This window comes from Neurospora tetraspora, assembly GCF_033439725.1.
Source record: "Neurospora tetraspora strain CBS 560.94 chromosome Unknown B0H65scaffold_3, whole genome shotgun sequence".
In the NCBI taxonomy this organism is placed as follows: Eukaryota; Fungi; Ascomycota; class Sordariomycetes; order Sordariales; family Sordariaceae; genus Neurospora; species Neurospora tetraspora.
The window spans coordinates 1,802,887-1,823,559 of NW_026944385.1; the positions used below are offsets into that span (position 1 = coordinate 1,802,887).

General features: G+C 48.2%; 5 protein-coding genes across 5 annotated transcripts; 2 read left to right on the forward strand and 3 right to left on the reverse strand.

Moving 5' to 3' along the window:
* Positions 1 to 1,309: 1,309 nt before the first annotated feature.
* On the forward strand, positions 1,310 to 2,195 carry B0H65DRAFT_422404 (uncharacterized protein; the record flags this gene model as incomplete). Its single annotated transcript, XM_062824402.1, is given in 3 exon segments — positions 1,310 to 1,464; positions 1,478 to 1,943; positions 2,010 to 2,195. 3 exon segments carry the CDS (start codon positions 1,310 to 1,312, stop codon positions 2,193 to 2,195), a joined length of 807 nt encoding a protein of 268 aa, XP_062682876.1.
* Positions 2,196 to 8,203: 6,008 nt separating this feature from the next.
* On the forward strand, positions 8,204 to 10,970 carry B0H65DRAFT_522089 (chaperonin Cpn60/TCP-1 family). Its single transcript, XM_062828768.1, has 3 exons — positions 8,204 to 8,709; positions 8,797 to 9,285; positions 9,353 to 10,970. Exons 1-3 carry the CDS (start codon positions 8,664 to 8,666, stop codon positions 10,489 to 10,491), a joined length of 1,674 nt encoding a protein of 557 aa, XP_062682877.1. The 5' UTR covers positions 8,204 to 8,663; the 3' UTR covers positions 10,492 to 10,970.
* Positions 10,842 to 12,860, reverse strand: B0H65DRAFT_547603 (uncharacterized protein; the record flags this gene model as incomplete). Its single annotated transcript, XM_062829528.1, has 1 exon — positions 10,842 to 12,860. One exon carries the CDS (start codon positions 12,858 to 12,860, stop codon positions 10,842 to 10,844), a length of 2,019 nt encoding a protein of 672 aa, XP_062682878.1.
* A 164-nt stretch (positions 12,861 to 13,024) lies between these two features.
* On the reverse strand, positions 13,025 to 14,675 carry B0H65DRAFT_507804 (uncharacterized protein; the record flags this gene model as incomplete). The annotated part of the gene is made up of 3 exons (XM_062828170.1): positions 13,025 to 13,073; positions 13,101 to 13,246; positions 13,275 to 14,675. The coding sequence occupies 3 exons, from the start codon at positions 14,673 to 14,675 to the stop codon at positions 13,025 to 13,027; spliced, it is 1,596 nt and encodes a 531-aa protein (XP_062682879.1).
* Positions 14,676 to 16,079: 1,404 nt separating this feature from the next.
* B0H65DRAFT_422658 (uncharacterized protein) lies at positions 16,080 to 20,317 on the reverse strand (the record flags this gene model as incomplete). Its single annotated transcript, XM_062824412.1, has 5 exons — positions 16,080 to 16,347; positions 16,440 to 17,424; positions 17,488 to 17,574; positions 18,178 to 20,023; positions 20,111 to 20,317. 5 exons carry the CDS (start codon positions 20,315 to 20,317, stop codon positions 16,080 to 16,082), a joined length of 3,393 nt encoding a protein of 1,130 aa, XP_062682880.1.
* Between the last annotated feature and the right edge of the window lie 356 nt (positions 20,318 to 20,673).

Consider the following 20,673-nt stretch of genomic DNA (forward strand, 5'->3'; position numbering starts at 1 on the left):
GATGTGGACGATGCGAGTGGGTGATGCGATGTATAGCAGTCTGATGATGCTCTTGCGAAGTGGTTGAACTTGATGGTCAAAAGAGGCGAGACTTGAGGACGTCAGTTCAAAAAGAAGGTGGAAGAGGGAGAAGGGGAGGGGGGAAGGGGGATTTAAATACTGGATTGGGAGGCTGATCCGTGGACCCACCCTGAATAACACTCGCAGCGTGAATGGGAACGAACAATAGCAAGCCAAAAGCTATTGAACGTTCAAGTTGCAGGTGAATCGTACGTCTCTAGATGGGACGAAACGTGGAAAAGTGGGTCGAAATTGTGATGTTTGCTTGCGAGGCGAAGGCAACAGCGAGGACAGGTGTTGGCGCTTCAGTCACTGCCCGGTTGCGTCGCCGGGCTCCCGCGAAAGATACATCGAGAACACCCAGACGGACACACGCACACTAGCTCATTCACGCTCCTGTGGTCGGTTCCCAACCGGATAAAAAAGCGGCCGATGCTCAGTAGAGGAAACTGCACAAGCTGAGTGTCCTATGGACATGATATGGTTGGGAACTGGCCGCAAGATGGTCACTGGTCTGGAGCTGTAGAGGGGCGTGGAAGTACACCAGGCGAGGTTGACGCAGGGCGGGGAGGGGCCCGCGAAGGACGTGAAAGATGGGATGAAAAGTCGAGGCGGTTTGCAGAACGTTGAATGTTGACTCTGGACCCATCCAAAAGTAACACACCGGCTACCAGGTGACGGCAGCCACCCCGCTTAGCCACCTGGGGAAGGGAAGGGTTGAAGGACCTTAGGCGCCCCGGTCCCGAACCCAAGTCCAGGTTGCTAAGCTATGACGAAACAAGATGTTGACGTTCTTGTCAGGGCAGGAGTGCTCCGCGTAGCCAGGAAGAAGTGAACAAGAACACATGAGCCGCAGACTGCATCTCTTGCTGGTAATGGACTTGAAGCTGATGCCTGTGCTCGAAGCTAAGCTTTCATTTCGAGGGCATATTCGCCTGTGTTGACTCTGATGTCGGCTTTCTTCCGTCCCACGCTATAACCGTAAGATAGCGCATCAAGGTTCCATCTGCGGTAACCACTGGCATAGCAACCCTTGCCGCTTTCAGGTTGTCCGAGACTCCAAGTGAATGGACCGATGGGACAAAGGGTACAATTTCCAAGAGGCAGTTGGATGTGCCAACGGCACTAGTCACGCATCAGGGTAGCCGTTCAAATATCTGCTCCGCTGTCTCCCACCATCCTCTCTTTTCCTCATAGGAAAGCACGGCCATTGAAGAGTGGGAACAAAGCCGTAAATCCACCGCCCAAAATGCCACGCTATAAGCAGACAGCCCGCTGGGCCGGCGAGGACTCTGGCGCGACCCCGCGCTGGCAACCCTCACAGCGGGCCTCTTTCGAATCAGATGTAGCTCGATTCCTCGAGCACACGGACGACAGCGATACCGAGAGCCATCCTCAGCTGAAGTGGTATTCGAAGCGGGGGGGGCTCTTTCGATTCTGATACAGCAGAATCACTCGATCAACTGGACGACAGCGATATCGAGAGCCATCCTGATGGGGCGAGGGATTTGGGCAAAAAGGCAAGTCTGACACTGCCAGAATCTCGTCTTCATGGCAGGCACTGGCACCCTCTCTTCCATCGCCCTTTGCCCATATCCCATATACTGTCGAGTAACAAGTGGAAGCAAAGTACTGACTCTGCCGTGTTAAAGACTGAAGAGAACCCCAAGGAGGACAAGCACAAGGATGAGAAGCCCAAGGAGAAGCCCAAAGAGGAGAACCCCAAGGAGGAGAACCCCAAGGAGGAGAACCCCAAGGAGGAGAACCCCAAGGAGGAGAACCCCAAGGAGGAGAACCCCAAGGAGGAGAACCCCAAGGAGAAACCGTCCTTTGCGAACCACCAGAAGCATAAGACCTTGTCCGACCTCCGCTTTTCGCTGGAGGTTCTTCAGATTGTTGGCTTGGCTGCTTTTTGCTTGTGGGTGCTTCGTTGCCTCGCTGTACTTGAGTCACGCATCGCTTCAGCCGAGGCAGGTCTCGAGAGGTTGGGTACCGATTCCAGCGGTAACGATGGTCATTTCTTCCTCCACTTTCCGCTGGAGGTTCTTCACATTGCTGGCTTGGCTACTTTTTGCGTGTGGGTGCTTCGTCGCCTTGCTGACCTTGAGTCGCGCATCACTGCAGAAGCCGCCTAACGAAATTTCATCGGACTGGACATGCCGAAACCACGCTTGACGGCATTGAAGGAGCTCCGAAGAGCCATCTTGACCCTGGAGCTTTAGTTGATGACATGGGAAAATGGATGAACGCATCGTTTAACAAAAGGAGGTGTTGCGGTGTTGCGGTCGGGTTCTGATCTTCGCCTGCGGCAGCACCAAAATAGGCGTGGCTACTGAGTCGTAGAGCGGACCGGCAGACAAGAGAAACAACATGAATGTCACATGGGTAGATAGTCCAACCAGCCATTAGATAGGAAGTTCAACAAATGAAGGAAACAATATTGTGGTTGGGAACTTGCATGACAGTGACCATCGAGTCTCGGACATGTAATGATGAAGTGACGTTGAAAAGGAGTCACTTGACTGTGCACGTGATGGTGGGGTTGGTGGGGCTTGCTTTCAGGGGGGCAGACAAGCGCAAGGTGAAAAGGACGGCAGTGGGGGAGTGACGGGCGGTCAGTGTGATGTTATGGGTAATAATCGATATGAGGTTCAACGTGGCTTGATTGTGTGTGTCTGTATAAGACTAGCTCTATAGACTCGAAGCTCTAGCATCTAGATAATCCCGTATATCCCAACCTAATTGGGTATGTATACGCCCAATAGATCCTCTAGCCTCTAATACACCCCCTTAGATCTAATATATAAACTACGCCAAATCTACCCAAATATACCCTAAAATACCTTAAAATCCTTCTAAAATTAGCTAAAAATAATATTATTCCCAAATTACTTCCTCGTTATAGTAGCTTTTACATTTTCATTCGTAAAAGTCTTACTTTATTATACTTAGAATTATATTTACCGATTCGTTACCCGAATCCTCCTCTATAGAATCCTCTATACCCTTCGGGCGGCTTATAACAATATCTCCACTGTTAAACGCTCGTAATTAAATCTATAGCTGCTATAACTCTACGAATCCTAATTACTTTATGAATTTTAAATATATTATTGGAAGGAGGCTCTTTATAAAACTATCCGCAATCTACTCTTTAATAAGTACGTAGACTACGTTTATTAGCTTCCTCTCTTACACTTACTTTAATTAATACTTATATATATTAATATACTTAAATTTAATTACGAATTAAATTCCTTCTTTAATAATAAATTATATCGTTTATTTATTATTATAGTTTATAAGTGTAGCCTCTTAATCTTTAAATCCTAAAATAAATTCATTAAAGAAATAACGAACGTAAATAACCTCTTTAGTTCCTTAATTAAAGGATAATAGCTTAGCTTCTATAAATAAAATTATAATTATATTTTACTTATTAGTTTGCTAATTGATTATAGCGTTTAAGAGTCTAAGTATAAACGCTTATCAATTCTTTTAATTAAAAAAATATATTTATAAATAAAAAATTATTTATAATATAAAAGTCCTAGCGGTCTTTACTATTTAATTAAAAAGCGTAATTTTAAATTATGAGAGAGTAAAGTAGTATTTAATTTATAACCGTATAATATATTAGATTGGGATTCAAATTAAATCGAATAAATTTAAAGACCGAGAATACTATACCTAGTTGCAACGTAATAATAATATAAAGAATTAAACTAATTTTAATTTAATACGTATAAATTTTGTACGGAATTATATTATTTTAATAAAGTAGGAACTCCTCTCTAATTATAAATATAAAATATAGTTTCTTAATATATTTAACCTTCTCTGTCATCTTTTAAATGTAGTCGCATTATAATAATTAAATTAACCTCTTCTCTTAATTTCAAATAATTTTAATATTTAGGAACCACTTTAGTAACTCTCTACCCTTTAATTATAATAATCTCTTTATCGTTATATTAATAAATAATAATAATATTATCTATATAAAAGAAAAAAAAATATATTATTTTTAATTAAAATATTAAATTCTATAGGAAAAGGGTTTACACTTAGAATTACAAAAGTCTTAATAAATTCTTACTACTAAAAGAAAGGAAATTTCTATAAACTATATAGCGTATATAATAGTTAAGATACTTAGTTTTTCCTAATATATTTAGGGGGAGCCCTTATAAATACTACTTTATCGAATATAATATTAATAAAAGTATTCTTTATATTATATTAAATCAAATTAAAATTGAAATAACTGGCTATAGTTATTAAGATACAAAATAATTTAATTACTAAAATCGGTACGTATATTTTGTATATATTATCTTTAAATTATTAATCCTTATTTATAATTAAACGTATTTTATATTTAAACAACCCACTGTTTTAATCGAATTTATAAGTATATACTTATATTAAACCAAATATTTTATTATCTTTTACTTCCTTAATACTAACTTACTTCTAAGACTTCTTATCTTTATATTTGTCTAGGTATTCCTTCTCTATATCTTTAAAAAATTCCCTAAAGAAATAAAAATTGAAATTACTATGATATTTTAGAAGGGGTAGAAAATTAATTCGATAAAGGGTTTTTAACATACCCTTTACTCTATAGCGGTTAATAATCTCCTTTATTATTTTTAATTTAGGATTATAGCTGGAATTGATATCGATACCCCTCTTTCTTATTAATTCTAAGAAAGCATAATCTATAACTTTATTTCCCTAGAAGCCTATAGGTCGATTACCCTTTATAAATAAGAACAACGCAGCCTAATAAAAGTATTAATCTATAATTAGCTATGACTGTTTATTCGAATAAAAGAAATTAATTATTAGAAATATAACTAGATTATTAGGAAGGGTAAGAAAATAGCCCTCTTCCTTATTCTTCGATCTTAAAACTATACTCTAAAAATCCGACAGCGATTATACGGGTAGTAATAATAAAAGCTTTAGACCTTACAATTATCTTTCTATTACTTACAAGACCTTTAGAAATTTACATTGTATTTATATTTTTAAAGACCTTAATTCCTCCTCTTCCTCTAATATGTTTTTAGTTTCAATAAGAAAATTTTAGATAACGGGGCTAAGAACTCTATTATTTACAACGGGTATAACTTCGACCTATAGGACGTTTACTTATATAATATTCATTTAACAAATTTTTTTTCATTGTATAATTAACTCTTTAAAGGAAATATTAAAGGTATTATGGATTTTTTTAACGTTATTACTAAAGAAAACCTCGTTCTCTTTTAAATATAACATTTTATATAATAATAATAGAATTAGTATCTAACCAAATAACTAATCCAAGCGCAGTCGTTAAGTTTTATTAATTTATTCTATTCCTTTATAATTTTTATTATAAGAGTAAAGGCTTTATAACTATATATTTTAAAGTATATAATAATAAGGGAGGGGTTTAATAGAGGAATAACACCGTTTTTAAATTAGTAATACGTTTCGAATCGGTCTTAGGGAAATTTCTAATAATATTCCGCCTTAGGGGTTAAATTATATAAATATGTAACTACTCTAATAATATCTATTTACAGTTCGTAAAGAAGATTTATACCTAATTATATTACTATACCTTTAATCTTAATTATACCCCCTAAGCGCTTTACGCCGCCGTTTTGAATTTATATATAAGGTATTAAAAGTTCGATATTAGTTCCCTTAGTAGTAAATTAGGTAGTAATCTTCTTACTATTAATTATTTTATTATTGTATTCGATTACCCGAAGTATAATTTAGTATTAAATTTAAAATCCTATATAGAGGGATTCTAAATATATAATAATAAATTCAGCTTCTTTATTATTTAAGTAATATACTTAAATGAATTTAAACTACTAATCTACGACTACTATTAAATTTGAATACTTTTAACCCCCTACTTTTATTTTCTTATAAAAGAAGAAATCAATAATGAATTATAACTTAGGGCCCTCTAAGTAATTACGAACTTCTTTACGCACTTAGCGCTTCAATTTAGCTTTAATATATAATTCGTAATATATTATATGTAATCCCTTAAATCGTATGGTATATTTTTACTCCGTTAATTTAATTAAAATTTTAAATTCCGGGTAACCAAATCTTAAATACCAACGGAAGGGTTCACCCTCTTAAAGCTTCTATTTAATATAATTTAAATACTATATAATAAAAAAAAACTTCGTTAATACTATTCTATAGAAAAATATACTCTAAAATAAATTACTTATATTTAAAATAAATATAATAAATAAGGGAGTTTGTAAAGCGGGAACGTAAATAATTATTTTTATAGTTTTAATAAATTTATTCATCTTTGAATTATTTTAAAGAAACGAAGTTATAAGCTATACCCAATATTAGGACGACGTTAAAGAATTAGAACTCCCTATTTCCAACGTCGTCTTAAACTATAATTATAATAATACTATACCCCTCGATAAGAATCCGCTTATCTCCAACCTATATGTAATTACTAGTATTTAATAGAATAAAGTTTTTAAATTAATTAACCTTATTAAAGATATATATTATTATATTTAAATCGAAGATTATAGAATCTTTAGGTAAATATATAATATTGTATTTTGCTATAAATATTAAGAAATTATTCTTACTTACCTGACGTCTATAGAATTAATTATTTTAATTTTCGTTGTCCCACTATATTAGTAAACGGTTAATAGCCTTTTCAAATATTTTATCCTTCTTTAAATTAATAAACATACACTTCTTAATAATAAGACTTTCAATCTAACCTTTATAAATTAATTATAAATTAATATAGTAATATTTATTTAAATTATAGCCCGGCTACTTACAAATTTATATAGGGATCGTCAATTGTTTATTCGTTAGTAAGGACGAAGAGGAAGTACGCTTATTTTTATTAATATTCTTCCTAAATTTACTATTTTTTCTTATAGCTTCTCCCCGTCCTTTTACTTCTAAGTTAAAGTTTTATTCGTTGCTAGGAATATCCTCTTTAACGGATTTACTACTTAATATAATTACGAACGTAATACCTTTAAATAAAAGGGTATAACCCTTTCCCTAAATAATATTCGCTATTACTGCTTTACGAAAATCCTTAGTTATAATACGGAAAAAGATTCTAAAATTGGAATTTCTTTCAATCTTCTTATTATATTAAAATTAGTTATTATTTACCGAAATAATATGAGGATTCGACTTTATAACTATATGGAATTCTAGGAATTATAAATTTAGTTCATTTACTCTAACAATTTCTCTAATAATATAGAAGGCTATAGCCGCCTCCTAATAAAAGGTCTAACTATATTAATTACAATTAACTTTACTAAGAGGCTTAAAAATATTAATAAATCTAACCCGGGCGAACCTTTTTACCTTATAATCGTTAAAAGCAGTAGACTTACTAAAATTATCGTACTATTCATATAAATTAATACATTTAGTAAAATTAATTTTATAATAATTATTTCTAATAATTTTAAATATCTAACGATTTAGCATAGTCTTCTTAATACCTAAGTTAAAAAAGGTCTTAACCTTTATACGCTAGTCCAATTTCTCAATTATATAGTTATAGTAATCGCGCTTATAATAAAAGCCGTAAAGCTTAGTAATAATAAATAGGGTAGCCTCCCTATCCTTTTTAACTTCCTTAATTTCTCCAGCGAGAACCTCCCCTTAGTAGCTAGCGATATTAAACTCTATAAGCTCAATTGGCTAGGGCATATGATTATTGGGATCGATATACTTCTAAAAACTAAGGTCCTAGGCTATAGAAATAAAAGCATCTTGCTAAGCCGGCCAATCCTTAGGGCTATTAAAAGTAACGCTATTAATTTTAGTCGTAAATATTATTAGTAATCGTTTAGTCGATTGTCGTTATTAGCAATGGCTTTAACAGTTGAATTAATAAAACTTTTAATTATAATATTATAGGTAATAATTAATATGGGGTTCAACGTGGCTTAATTGTGTATATCTATGTAAGATTAGTTCTGTAGACTCGAAGCTCTGGCATCTAAATAAATCCCGCATATCCTAGCCTAATTGAGCACGTGCACGCCCAGTGGATCCCCTGGCCTCTGACAGTCAGAGGTTTTGGAGCAGGATAGGAGGAGGACAAACTGAATGGAACTGAAGGGAACAGGAAGTGGGATTGCTTCCACTTTAAATGGGAGCTTGGACCGGCCCTGGGGGTCCATGCAGTCAATGGGACCCATGGAGCCGCCTGTGCCTGCTGGTACTAGGGGGTTGAAGAAAGAAGCCCCCAAGTACTGCTGGCTGCCACTGTGCCCGCTTGCTGTTGCCCCGCCTGTGGAAGGACAAGTCCCTCTGTACAGCACAGCAGCAGCCAGCAAGGCCAGACCAGTGAGACCACACCTCCTTACCTCAGTCCCATCCCGTCGATATTTTTCTGGAGCTCTGCGCCAAGACCCACGCCCGACCCGATTGCACGAGCCTCACAACATCAAACTTGAAGTCTCCCATCCACCCACCACCCATCTCTCCCGCTTTGCGCCCTTGTTCCTGAAGCTCCGCCGTTGCTTGGTCTCTACTATTCCGAGCTTTAATTCCTCTCCATCATGTCTTTCGGAGGCCAAACACCGACCATCATTGTCCTGAAAGAGGGTCAGTCAGCCCCTCCATGATCCCCTCCTCCTCCGTCCTGTCCCCTTGCCCCTTTTTCCACTGACAAAACTGACACCATCGCCGTAGGCACCGATACCTCGCAGGGCAAGCCCCAGATCATCTCCAACATCAACGCCTGTCTCGCCGTCCAGGCCACCATCAAGTCGACACTCGGACCCTATGGCGGTGACCTATTAATGGTGGATGCCAACGGCAGGCAGACAATCACAAACGATGGCGCCACCGTCATGAAGCTCCTCGACATTGTCCACCCTGCCGCGCGAATCCTCGTCGACATTGCCCGATCACAAGATGCCGAAGTCGGCGACGGCACCACCTCGGTCGTCGTGCTCGCCGGCGAGATCCTCAAGGAGATCAAGGAACATGTCGAACAGGGTGTCAGCTCACAGATCATCATCAAGGGCCTGAGGAGGGCCTCCACCATGGCTGTCAACAAGATCAAGGAGATTGCCATCAGCACCAACGAGTCCAACCGCCGCGAGACCCTGAGCAAGCTGGCCGCCACCGCCATGACCAGCAAGCTCATCAAGAGAAACACCGAGTTCTTCACAGAGAGTAAGCGAATCAATGTCGCAAACAGGCCACCCTCGTGCTAGTACTAACAGACCCCGCCTGTGCGCAGTGGTTGTCGACGCCGTCCTCTCCCTCGACCAAGAAGACCTCAACGAAAAGTTAATAGGCATGAAGAAGATCCCCGGCGGCTCCCTGACCGACTCGCTCTTCGTCAACGGTGTCGCCTTCAAGAAGACCTTCTCGTACGCCGGTTTCGAGCAACAGCCCAAGTCGTTCAAGAACCCCAAGATTTGCTGCCTCAACGTCGAGCTCGAGCTCAAGGCCGAGAAGGACAACGCCGAGGTGCGCGTCGAGCAGGTTTCCGAGTACCAGGCCATCGTCGACGCCGAGTGGCAGATCATCTACAAGAAGCTCGAGGCCATCCACGCGACAGGCGCCAAGGTGGTGCTGTCCAAGCTGCCCATTGGCGATCTGGCCACCCAGTACTTTGCCGATCGCGACATCTTCTGCGCTGGCCGTGTCACCTCGGAGGATATGGAGCGCGTCGTCCAGGCCACCGGCGCCACCGTCCAGAGCACCTGCTCCGACATCCTGCCCGAGCACCTCGGCACCTGCGGCACCTTTGAGGAGCGCCAGATCGGCGGCGAGCGCTTCAACTTCTTCGAGGACTGCCCGTCGGCCAAGACGTGCACGCTCGTCCTGCGCGGCGGCGCCGAGCAGTTCATCGCCGAGGTCGAGCGCTCCCTGCACGACGCCATCATGATCGTCAAGCGCGCCATCCGCAACAAGACCATTGTCGGCGGTGGCGGCGCCGTCGAGATGGAGATTTCGGCCTACCTGCACCGCTTCGCCGACCGCGACGTCGCCCACAAGCAGCAGGCCATCATCAAGTCCTTCGCCAAGGCCCTCGAGATCATCCCCCGTCAGCTCTGCGACAACGCCGGCTTCGATGCCACCGACATCCTCAACAAGCTCCGCGTCGAGCACCGCAAGGGCAACACGTGGGCTGGTGTCGACTTCACGAACGAGGGCGTCTGCGACATGATGGAGCGCTTCGTCTGGGAGCCCGCGCTCGTCAAGATCAACGCCCTCCAGGCGGCCACGGAGGCGGCTTGCTTGATTCTCGGTGTGGATGAGACCATCAGGAACGAGGAGAGCCAGGCGCCACAGGCTCCTGGTCAGAAATTGCCGCCTGGTGCGGCCCAGAGGGCTTTGAGGGGTAGGGGCCGTGGCATGCCTAGGCGGTAAATGGGGACAGGAGTTATGTTAAGTTAAAGATGATAACAAACGTAATATAGATGGCATAGTGTGGGAATGTACCTGTACGAATGATTCTGTCAAGTTGTTCTGGACGCTGGCAGCAGTTGAGGTGATTTCGGTGACACATTATGAGCCTAAGGCCTGGGAACTCAACGCCCGGTACTGGTCCTAGGCTGGTGCATGTTTCTGTCCGGCTGTTTTTCGTATGGTCTTGCTTGATCAACGCCGGAAAATTACTGACAAAGGTATTCAAAAGAAAAAAAAAACTCTTCTATGTGTATTCTATTGACGCAAAGTTCCTGTATACTAAAAGCGTCGGCAAGTCCTCCAACTATTTTTTATCTTTCCTCCTTGCCGTCGGCATCATCGTCACCAGAAAGCAAGTGGCTTACATCCATCTTGCCACTTCCACTTCCACTTCCATTTACACTACCACTTCCATTCGCACTCCCACTCCCACTCCCACTCCCACCACCTCCACCTCCACCTCCAGCACCTCCAGTCCCTGTTGCTGTCGCGGTCGCCGTCGCCTCCCCCGCAGAACCATTACCTGCACTTCCACTACTACTTTCCTTCTCCTCTCCAGTTACTGGTTCGGGATTCGGTGCTGCCGCTGCCGCCGGTGGAGTAGGTGGTGTTCCTGTTCCTGTTGTTTCTGTTGCTGTCCCGGGGGTTGGGGTTATTCCAGTTTCTGTTTCTGTGGTTGTGGTGTCCATTGCATCTGGATCGACGGCAGCGATGGCAGCACCGGGACCAGCAGCTGCAGAGACTGCGACTGCGTCATCAGCAGAAGGATGACTACTGATGGTGGTACTACTTTCCCATCCTCCCCTAGTATTCCTATTCCTATCCTGGCCACCACCACGTTCCTGATGATCGTGTTCCTGATGATCGTGGCTGTTGTCCTGGCCGTGATCGAGACCGTGACCATGGTGATCGAGACCGTTTTCCGACATGTCTTCTGTAGTCATATCCATGCCATCTTCTTCAGCTGGATTGAGGCTTGGAGATGATGGGTTTAGGTGGTGGTCCTGATCCTGATCTTGATCCTGATCTTGTATCTCGTCCTGATCCTGATCCTGATCCTGATCCCGGTTCTCATTTTCATTATCGTCGTTGAGATCCATATCGATATCATCATTATCATCGCCTTCTGGCTCTTCCGTCGCGTCTGCAGTGTTTGCATCCGCTGCTGCTACGGCGGTTTCTCCGTCCTTTATAACTCTCACTTGCTCCCTAACATCATGGCCTTCTCGGTGGTGTTGACCATCGATAGAGGTATTCACCGCCACATCTGAGCGTGGGCTTAGACCTGAATTGGTGGTGGTGATGTTCCCTGTAGTTGTAGTAGAAGAACTACTAGTGGTTCCTGCTGCTGCTGCTGCTACTAGGTCGTGGCGGTTTCGGTTATTGTTGATGCTTGTAAAGCATGATCCCGGATTTGTTGTGTCCATGTCAACATCACCACCGGCACTAGCGCTGGCACCCGACTGTTGTTCTCTTCCACTTTCCCCCCAAATTGGCGTGGGTCCTCGTGATAACCTTACTGCAGCAGCGGCCTTCTGGTACTCATCCTGACCTTCGTCCTCATCATCATCCTCGCTACTGGTTTCAACCAACATGTCCAAATCCTTATCACCCCCCGCTTGTCCTCCCCCACCACTACTACCACCACCCCATTGCTCCCCTCTATGATCCTCCCTCCCACCATCCGACCTATCAGCACCACGCTCCTCGTGAGTTTGATCAAAGTGACCACGTCCATTCTCATACTGACGACGTTGATGATGCTCCTGCTGCTGCATATGCTGCATCCCGCCACCACCACCACCACCACCGCCACCACCACCGTCCATCAACCCGCTGGTCCCACTCCCGCTTCCCGATCCCGATGCCACCCCATCACCCACACCCACACCCACACCCATCCCGATACCAACAGCCTCGGTACCCGCCACAGTCAACAAAGCCTGGAACGTGTCCGAATCGGTATCAGGTTCGGAAGCAGAAGAGGCGCCACCGGCGTGGTGCTGCTGCTGGTGTTGTTGATGTTGGGGGCTTTGATGCTGCTGCTGCTGCTGCTGCTGCTGCTGCTGCTGCTGCTGCAGATGATGATGTTGGTGTTGGTGAGGTTGATCATGCTGGTGCGGCGCGTACTGGTACTGATACTGCTGCTGATGGCGGGTATCGTGCTGCATGATGTGATTATGACCGCCCATGGGAAGAGCCCTCGTTGTTTCGGGAGGGGGAGGGTAATGCTGAGCGCCATGGGACGGGTGAGCGTTGTGTGCTGTCGTAGTGTGGAGCTGGGATGGGTGGATTTGATGTTGTTGGCTATACACCGTCGTATGCGGCATCTGTGTGGGCGGATGGAGAGGATGTCGATGGTGGAATGGGTTTGGATGATGCTGAGGCTGATGGTGCTGGGTGTAATCTCGCTCGTTATGGACTTGCCCGTGATCGCTTAGGGAATGGTGATGGGCAGTGGTTGTTCGCGCAGACGATGGCCCTGGTTGGCTTATCATTTGTGGATCGATAATGGGGGGCAAGGAGACGTGCGGATGATGAGGCTGGTGATGATGAGAGGGTCCTGCTACAGAGTGATGTTGCGGTTCATGATGCGGGTGGGAAGGATAGGGAGGTGGGTAATGATGGTGGTGATGTGGAGGAGGGGAAGGATGGTGTGGTAGCATTGGACTTTCATGCGCCGCGTGACGAGTAAAGGGGTTATGCTGAACGGTGGCTAGGTTTGTTGTTGTATCAGGGGTTACTTGCATGGGAGGACCGGGGGAAGGGGATGTCAAGATGGAGATCTGATGACCGCTGGCATCAGTAAAATGCGGATGACTCTGGTTATAGTGATGCGACGAGGCAGCATAGGGATCTATGTGAGATGGTGGCTCGGGCGGCAAGGCAGGTATGGGGTGCGTCCTGGGCTGATCACCTATGGTGACAGTATCACCAACCGGGACAAAGCCAGGAGATGGAGCGGGAGATGATCGCTTGGAGCTGCTGGCCCCAATGGGCGGGCTAAGATTCGGACGCTTTATGCCGCTGGACGTTGTGGTCATGATGTTAGACAAGGAAGGCTGGTGCTGGTGCTGCTGAGCTTGGGACGTTGATGACAATGAAGACTTTCCCAGTTCTTTGCATTCGGAACAGTTCCTAATTACATCCGAGACCGTCTCCTTAATGCGACTCCAGTGGTAGCGCTCCGCAATGGTGGCCGTGGTTCTGTTGATGCCCGCATGCGACTGGTTGTGCACCTCTCTCGCAATGTCGTACTGGCGGCGCGGGTCCGAGATGACCTCCTTGTCCTTGAGCATGAGGACGTCACCGTCGACCAGCTTGTAGTGAGTCGCGGCGCTACGAAGCCTGCTTTTCTCGGCTCGGTCAGCCCCGTTCGGATAGCGGCCGTACTTGAGATAGAACTTGATCTTGTCGAAACGCTCTTCACTCACAAGTTCTTCGTTACCTGCCGCGTCGCCCAAGTCCCGCCCAAAGATGATGGCGTCCACCAGACGGTCCGGGTAACTCTTGAGGTTGCCGGCCCCCTTGACACGGCCAATGCGCTTGAAGCCCAGGCCGTCCCAGATCTTGCACGACGCCACGTTGGTCTCGTACACGAGGTTGAAGACCGAGTACGTGTAGCCCAGCTTGGGTGCCCAGTCCAAGTAGGTCTCACCCATGAGACGCCCGACGCCGCGGTTGCGGGAGGCATCCGTCACGATGAAACCGGCATTGCAGATGTGGCTGCTGCGGCCAGGGTAGTTGGGCTTGATGTAGAAGGTGCCCAGACACTCGGTCGACCAGTTCTTGTTGTCGACAATGTCCTCGCCGCGCTCGATCTGGCCGAGAAGCATGACGCCGGCAAAGTTTTGGAACCAGTAGTCGGCGAACTTGTCGAAGGGCATGGCATCCATCATGGGATAGGTGTCACCACCCTCGATTTCCTTGTTAAACTGATCATGGAGATAGTGCAACAGGGAATCGGGTACCTGATGGCGCGAGGCAAAGGGGACAACGGTAGCCATCGTCTGGCGATCCCGCAGAGTCACATGGCGAGGGACAATGGTGGGCGGGAAAGAAGGGTGAGCAGGGTCTGGATAGGGAGCCGCTCCAGAGACGCGGTAGATGGTTCCGGCGGAGGGGTCCTCAAGGATGGCTGGCATCTTGGTCTTGGTCTTGTTGCAAGTCAATTGATATGAACGCCGTAAAACACTCGAACTCCCGTAGTGTCAAAGTATGCGCCCTGCCAACGGTGTTAGCCACGTTATCTAGGCGTAAAGATGCAATCCATCAAGATGAAAATGCATGAGGTTATAGCATACGCACTTTGAACAAGAGACAACTAATCAAAGCTAGTTGAAGCCAAAAGAACACACTCGTTGTATGAATCGAGAGTGTGAGTGTGCGAGATATATAAAGACGGCGACGTCCAAATCGGGCCACCTGGTATGTATAGATACGCGGCGGGGTAAGAAACGAACGCGCCCTAAAGGTGACAACCAAGACCGAATTGGATGGCTGATCGATAGCTCGATAGTTCGATAACTCGATAGTTCGATAAAAGTTCGTTTACTGTATCGGGACTCGGCTCAGGAGCCGAAGTGGGGCCGTGACCGCGGCCGAGATCCGGCAGTTGGTGCGGGTGTGACGATGTTTGACCCCGAAAACGGAGGCCCGGGGTGACACCCACACTCAGCCCCACCTCACAACCCCAATCCTCGGGATTCTGTTTCCCGGGTCCGACACGGGATACGGAGGGAGAAACAACGGGACCCGAGAGTCGCACCGACCGTATGGACTGGGTGGACACTCCGAGGCGTACCGATGACCAATGTTGGATCACCAATCACCAGAGGGCTGTCTTGTCTTGTCACTGCTGTTGTGCACCAAGTGCAACGGGACCCGACAAGCATGTGAGTGTTTGACGTGACTGCATAAACGCGCCGTCGCAGCTCTGAGCACGACGAGTCCAGCCCCGTGTAGCGCGTGGGTGGTGTGCGGGCGGCGGCGGCGAATCTGATAAGCGTTTGGGTTGGATCCCCGTCGTTCTGAAATATTCGGCGTGGTGATAATTTGTGCTCACGGGGAACAAAAGAGGGAGGTCTGAGAGTTGTGAATGGAACTCTCGATTCTCACATTTTGGTTCGTGAAAATGAGGGTGTCCGCTGGCTTAGTCATCATTGTCTCCTACAGTACCTATCTACACAGCTCTTTCCCCTGAAACTCCAACATCTCGAAGCTTTGTTTGTGAAGTAAGAGTGAATAAACACGCCCAGTGACGTTGTCCTGCCTTATGATACCTTTGAACCTTCTGAAACCTGTCTGCAAGACACCCTAAATAGTTGAAGGTACTTGACATGCTTGGTTGCCCGTGGTTGCTACATGCAATGCACGACTGGCCGGCAACTACCGAAACTCACCTACCCAACTCATCTCATCGTTGCAAAGACTAGGTATTCGGTATATAGTACAATAAAGGCTATTTTACAACCCCTTCACATGCTGCACTGGCCTGGTTTCTCTACCATGCTAAGACATTTCCATTCCTCTTTTTCCATATCTCTTTCTTATACACGAGCACCACCACCGAACATCTCCTTGAGCGCATCCTCGCTCAGGAACGTGTCCTTCTCCTTCTGCTCCTCCACGCTGTTGTCCTGTGCCTGTCTCCTCCGGACGTCGGCCGCCCGCGCTGAAGCCAACTCAAAGTACCCTTGCACATCGGCGGGCGTCTTCCATGTGACCTCGCCGCGCTGCGCCGCTTCGAGTCTGCGCTTCTGGCCACGCTCACCGGCACGGCCGAGGACGCCGCTGATGAGGGCGGTTGCTCGCAAACTGGTTTGAAAATCATAGTCGTCAGTAACTGTACATACAATACCACACACAGTAAAATCGTCAATGTGCATCCACGGGCGAGGAGTCCTTACCTGTCATCGTTGGCCGGAATCTGGTAAGTAACCCACGCGGGATTGGTGTTGGTATCAATAATACCAATAGTCGGGACCTTGGCCAAACTGCACTCGTACAACAGCGTCATGTTCTCTTTGGGGTTCAAGCACACAACCAGATCGGGCGCCAGGGGTCTGCGGTCATGCAAATGATCCTCGAACCCGGAGAGCGGGCGATCGAGCTCGTCCACCACGGTCAGCGGGACGCCTCCCAGCAGCTGCTCGCGGTTGGTGATGGTTCCGGGCCTCCACTTGGTGAACAGGTGGCAGGCCCTGGCCAGCTCGGCGGCGCGCACGACGATGGGCCGCTGACCCGGGCGGGTGCCGACGAACAGGATCAGGCCGCCGCGGTAGGCGACCTCCTCGACGACGCGGGCGGCGCGGCGCAAGTGCGTGGCCGTCGTCTCGAGGCTGATGATGTGAATACCCTGGCGCACACCGTAGATGTAGCGCGCGTTGGCCGGATTCCAGAGCGAGGTGTTGTGGCCCATGTGAGCCTGGGCGGCCATGAGGTCCTCGAGCGAAGCGTCCGAGGGGGGGTTGCGGAGGTACTGCTCGGGGATGTAGCGGACCTCGACGCCCGCGCCGAGCTTCTGGGTTTGCGCCTTGGTCTGCTTGAAGAGCTTGAAGTTGCCCGGAATGGCCTCGATTTGCTGCTTGAGCTTAAGCGCCTCCTCGTCGACGAGGCTTGGGTCCCATGTCGTAACGGTCTCGGTGGCAGTAGCGGAGGTCGCGGACCAGGCCTCGGCGGCCGGGGAAGCGGCGAACTCGGGAGTGAGCTTCTCGATGCTCTCGGCGTAGAAATCGGCCTGCTCCTCGAGGGTGGGCTCAGCAAAGGCTGTCTCGGCAGCCTGCTTCTTGGTGTTCGTCGGCGGCGGCGGCGCAGTGAAGTTGTCCTGGGAGAGGAATCGCGACTGGGCCTGGAAAGAGGCCCGCGAAAGAGGAGTGGCCAGGGCCCGTCGGCCTGCAGTGAAACCGTCAGCTTGCCATCATTTGGCTTGTTCAAAGAGGAGACCGGAATGCTCACCTAACCGCGCGCCGATATTCCGAACAATCATGGTGGAAATGCTGGGGTCGGACACATCGTCGTCGGGAAGACGTTGTAAATCGGCCGCTCAACTTTTCTGGACGGTACACGGCCGAAGGTGGCCCGTGCGCCGACTCACTTTCGGCATTGCGCCCGCCAGACGTGGATCACTGCACCACTGTAGCGCGGCCTCCTTCAGGCACTGGAACGGCCCCACCACGGGAATTCTGGGGTCAAGTGGCCGACCTGTACAACGGGCAATTCGGCATCGACAGAATCCTCAGAATCAAGACGGGAATAGGACGGGAACCAAACAAAAGAGATAAATCTAAAAAGAACGCTCTCTCGCAGACCAAAACTTAATCACAATGCCAAAATGTAGTCTGTAGCGGGTAGTATTTCTACGGTAACCTATACCAATCCGGCCAACCCCTCTCTCTCACTCTCAGGGTCCCATTCCCGGCCCTCCCGTCCTGCATTCATTCATGCATCTACCTTTAACAGGCGAATGAAGAATAATCATTGGATTGGGCAGCCCATTATCAACAATCTCTCGAGCCCAACAACAACAACTACTGCATCAATCTTTGGCATCAAAACCACAAGACTCCCTGCTTCGTCTTCATCTTATCTCTACCTAACTTCTCATCCAAGAAACCAAAAAATAGTGTAAATTCTTATAAGCTTAACGGCTGGTCAATCTCGTAATGGTAAACACACTAACGATCACCACGGCCAGGGTGACAATAGCACCCGGAAGCAGCAGCTCGTTGGGGACACCAGCAATGACCTGGGCCGGCTCTTGTTGTGGCTGAGACATTGTGCGCATGCGCGTGGGACGGCGACGGACGGGCTCCTCCTCCTCCTCACTAACCTCCTCGGATTCCTCCTCGACCTTCTTTCTCCGCTCACGAACCACCGACGAAGCAGGAGGGGTGGCGGGGATCGTCTCAATCACCGGCGCAGGCGTAGGGGCGTGGGAAATAGCAGGCTCCGAGGGGTCGTGCACAAACAAGTCAACCTTCTCGCGAAGGCCGTGACGCGCAAGCAGAATGGCTTCGAGGAGATCCGGGTCCGTGGTGATGGAAACCGAGTCGCCCTCGTCGTCAAGATAGCTGAGCGCAAATCCACCGGACAGCCTGCCGTTCTCGACCTCAGGGGTGCCGCCAATAGCGTCCACCTCAGCACCAAGCTTGGCGGCGACAGCGGCGACAAACTCAGCCATGCCGTGGGAGGCTGTCACCTGCAGACGGTGGACGCGGCCGCTGGGAGCCTTGAACTTGAAGGGGAAGGGGATATCAGCAGGGTTGACCTCTTGAATACCACCCAGCTGGCTGTGGGACGGCGACTCGATGCCGGCATGGCTCGCCGAGTCACCAGGCGCCACGCTGTCGACAATGCGCTCGCTGCGGGCCATGTCGGGCGACATGAGCGATCTAGGCCCATGGTGGGTGTGGTGGTGCGAGCCGTCGCCTGATACCATGGACTCGGTTTCGTGATCCAGAGAAAGCCAGAACTTGTTCCAGGCAGGGCCCTCGTTGTCGCTACCGCTGCCCATCGTGTTGATCTGTTCGAGGGTGGCGTAAGTGAGCTTGAGGACGTCAACCATGCCGACAATCTCGCCAGTATCGTTCATCACCGGCAGGTTGAGGTAGTGGCCATCGTGCATCTTCCTCAGCGCAGCCTGGATGGTCATGTCCATGGGCGCAAAGTCGGGATGGGGGGTCATGACGCGAACCACGCTGCAGGTGGCAGGGTCAAGGCCGGGGGCAATCACACGGAGGACGACGTCCTTGCTGGTGAAGATACCCGTAATTGCTCCCTGATCCTGTACCAAGACCGCCGTGGTGTGGTTCTCCTTCATCAACTGGGCCGCCTCCTTCACCGAGGTCCGGACGCTGACCGTGGTCGGGGGAATGCCGTTCAGGACAGACTCCAGGGTCGGGCCCGACATTTTGGATCGCAGGGCCTCGACGTACTGGATGATCTGCTGGGGCTGGCTGGCGCCAAGCTCCGACTGAACACCCTCGAGCGCATCATACAGCCGCCTGGACGAGGCATAGGCGCGCTCCAGCTTCTCCATCGCGTCGTAGAAGCACTTTGTGATATCGAGAATGCCCGAGATGTCCTGGTTCTCGTCCATGACGGGCAAATGGCGGAAGCCCTTGCGCACCATGAGATCAAGGGCGTCGGTGGCGCTGGTGTCGGTCCTAGCGCACAGCGGGTTCTTGGTCATGATCTCGGCAATGGTGACGGTGTTGGCCTTGAGCCCGCCGCCGACGACACGGAAGGCCAAGTCCTTGGCTGTGAAGATACCAGCAATCCTTTCATCGTCGTCGGTGACAAGAACACAGTCTTCGCGCTTGGCGGCCATCAACTGGGCGGCTTCGGAAACGGTGGTCGCGGCCTTGATCTGGAGGGCGGGACTCGGCTTGAGGGCGAGGACGGTTCCGGGAGGGGCTTTGCGGGTATGACGGGCTCGGCTGGTAAGGTGCTTCTTCTTGGAGAGATCGCTCTCCATCTTGCGGCGGATGGCCTGGCAACGGCGGTGTTAGACGGCATCTCCAACCTCATCGGGGCAGGGAAGGGGGCAAGCGGCGGTGACAAGTTCGGGATCACGCACCTCATCTCTCTTGGACTGCTTTTGTCTGCTCACGCTGAAGGAGGCAGAGCCGACCTCACTCCCGGTGGCGGCATGGTTGGCTTCGAGGACGGGGCGGGGGATGGCCGAGCCGGCGTGGTTCTGGCCGTAGGGCGTCGCGCTGCGATTCTGTTGCTGGGCGCTGCTGCCACCAGCACGGCTGGGGCCGCGCGCTGGGTTGGTCGACATGATAAGGGATGCTCGACAACCAAGGATGCGGATGCGGATGTGAGTGCAATAGTACTGTCTCTCTCGTTGTTTCTACGCACAAGCGGACACGAGCGGCGGGAATTGGTCCTCGGTGTTTGTGCGGTGCTCGACTTTCGTTGTGACGATTTTTCGTGGTCCCTGAACCCGAACCGATTTGCGACGACCAGGAAAGGCCGAGCTAAGGCGTCGTCCAATAAGGTAATCAGATGACTCGACGCGGAATCACACCTTGTCAGTCGCCAGTCGCAAAGCAAAGCCCGAGTCTGGGGAGTCGTTTCAATGGGTCACCTCACGACGAACGACGACGGGGACTGCAGTATGTAGTGTACTGACGA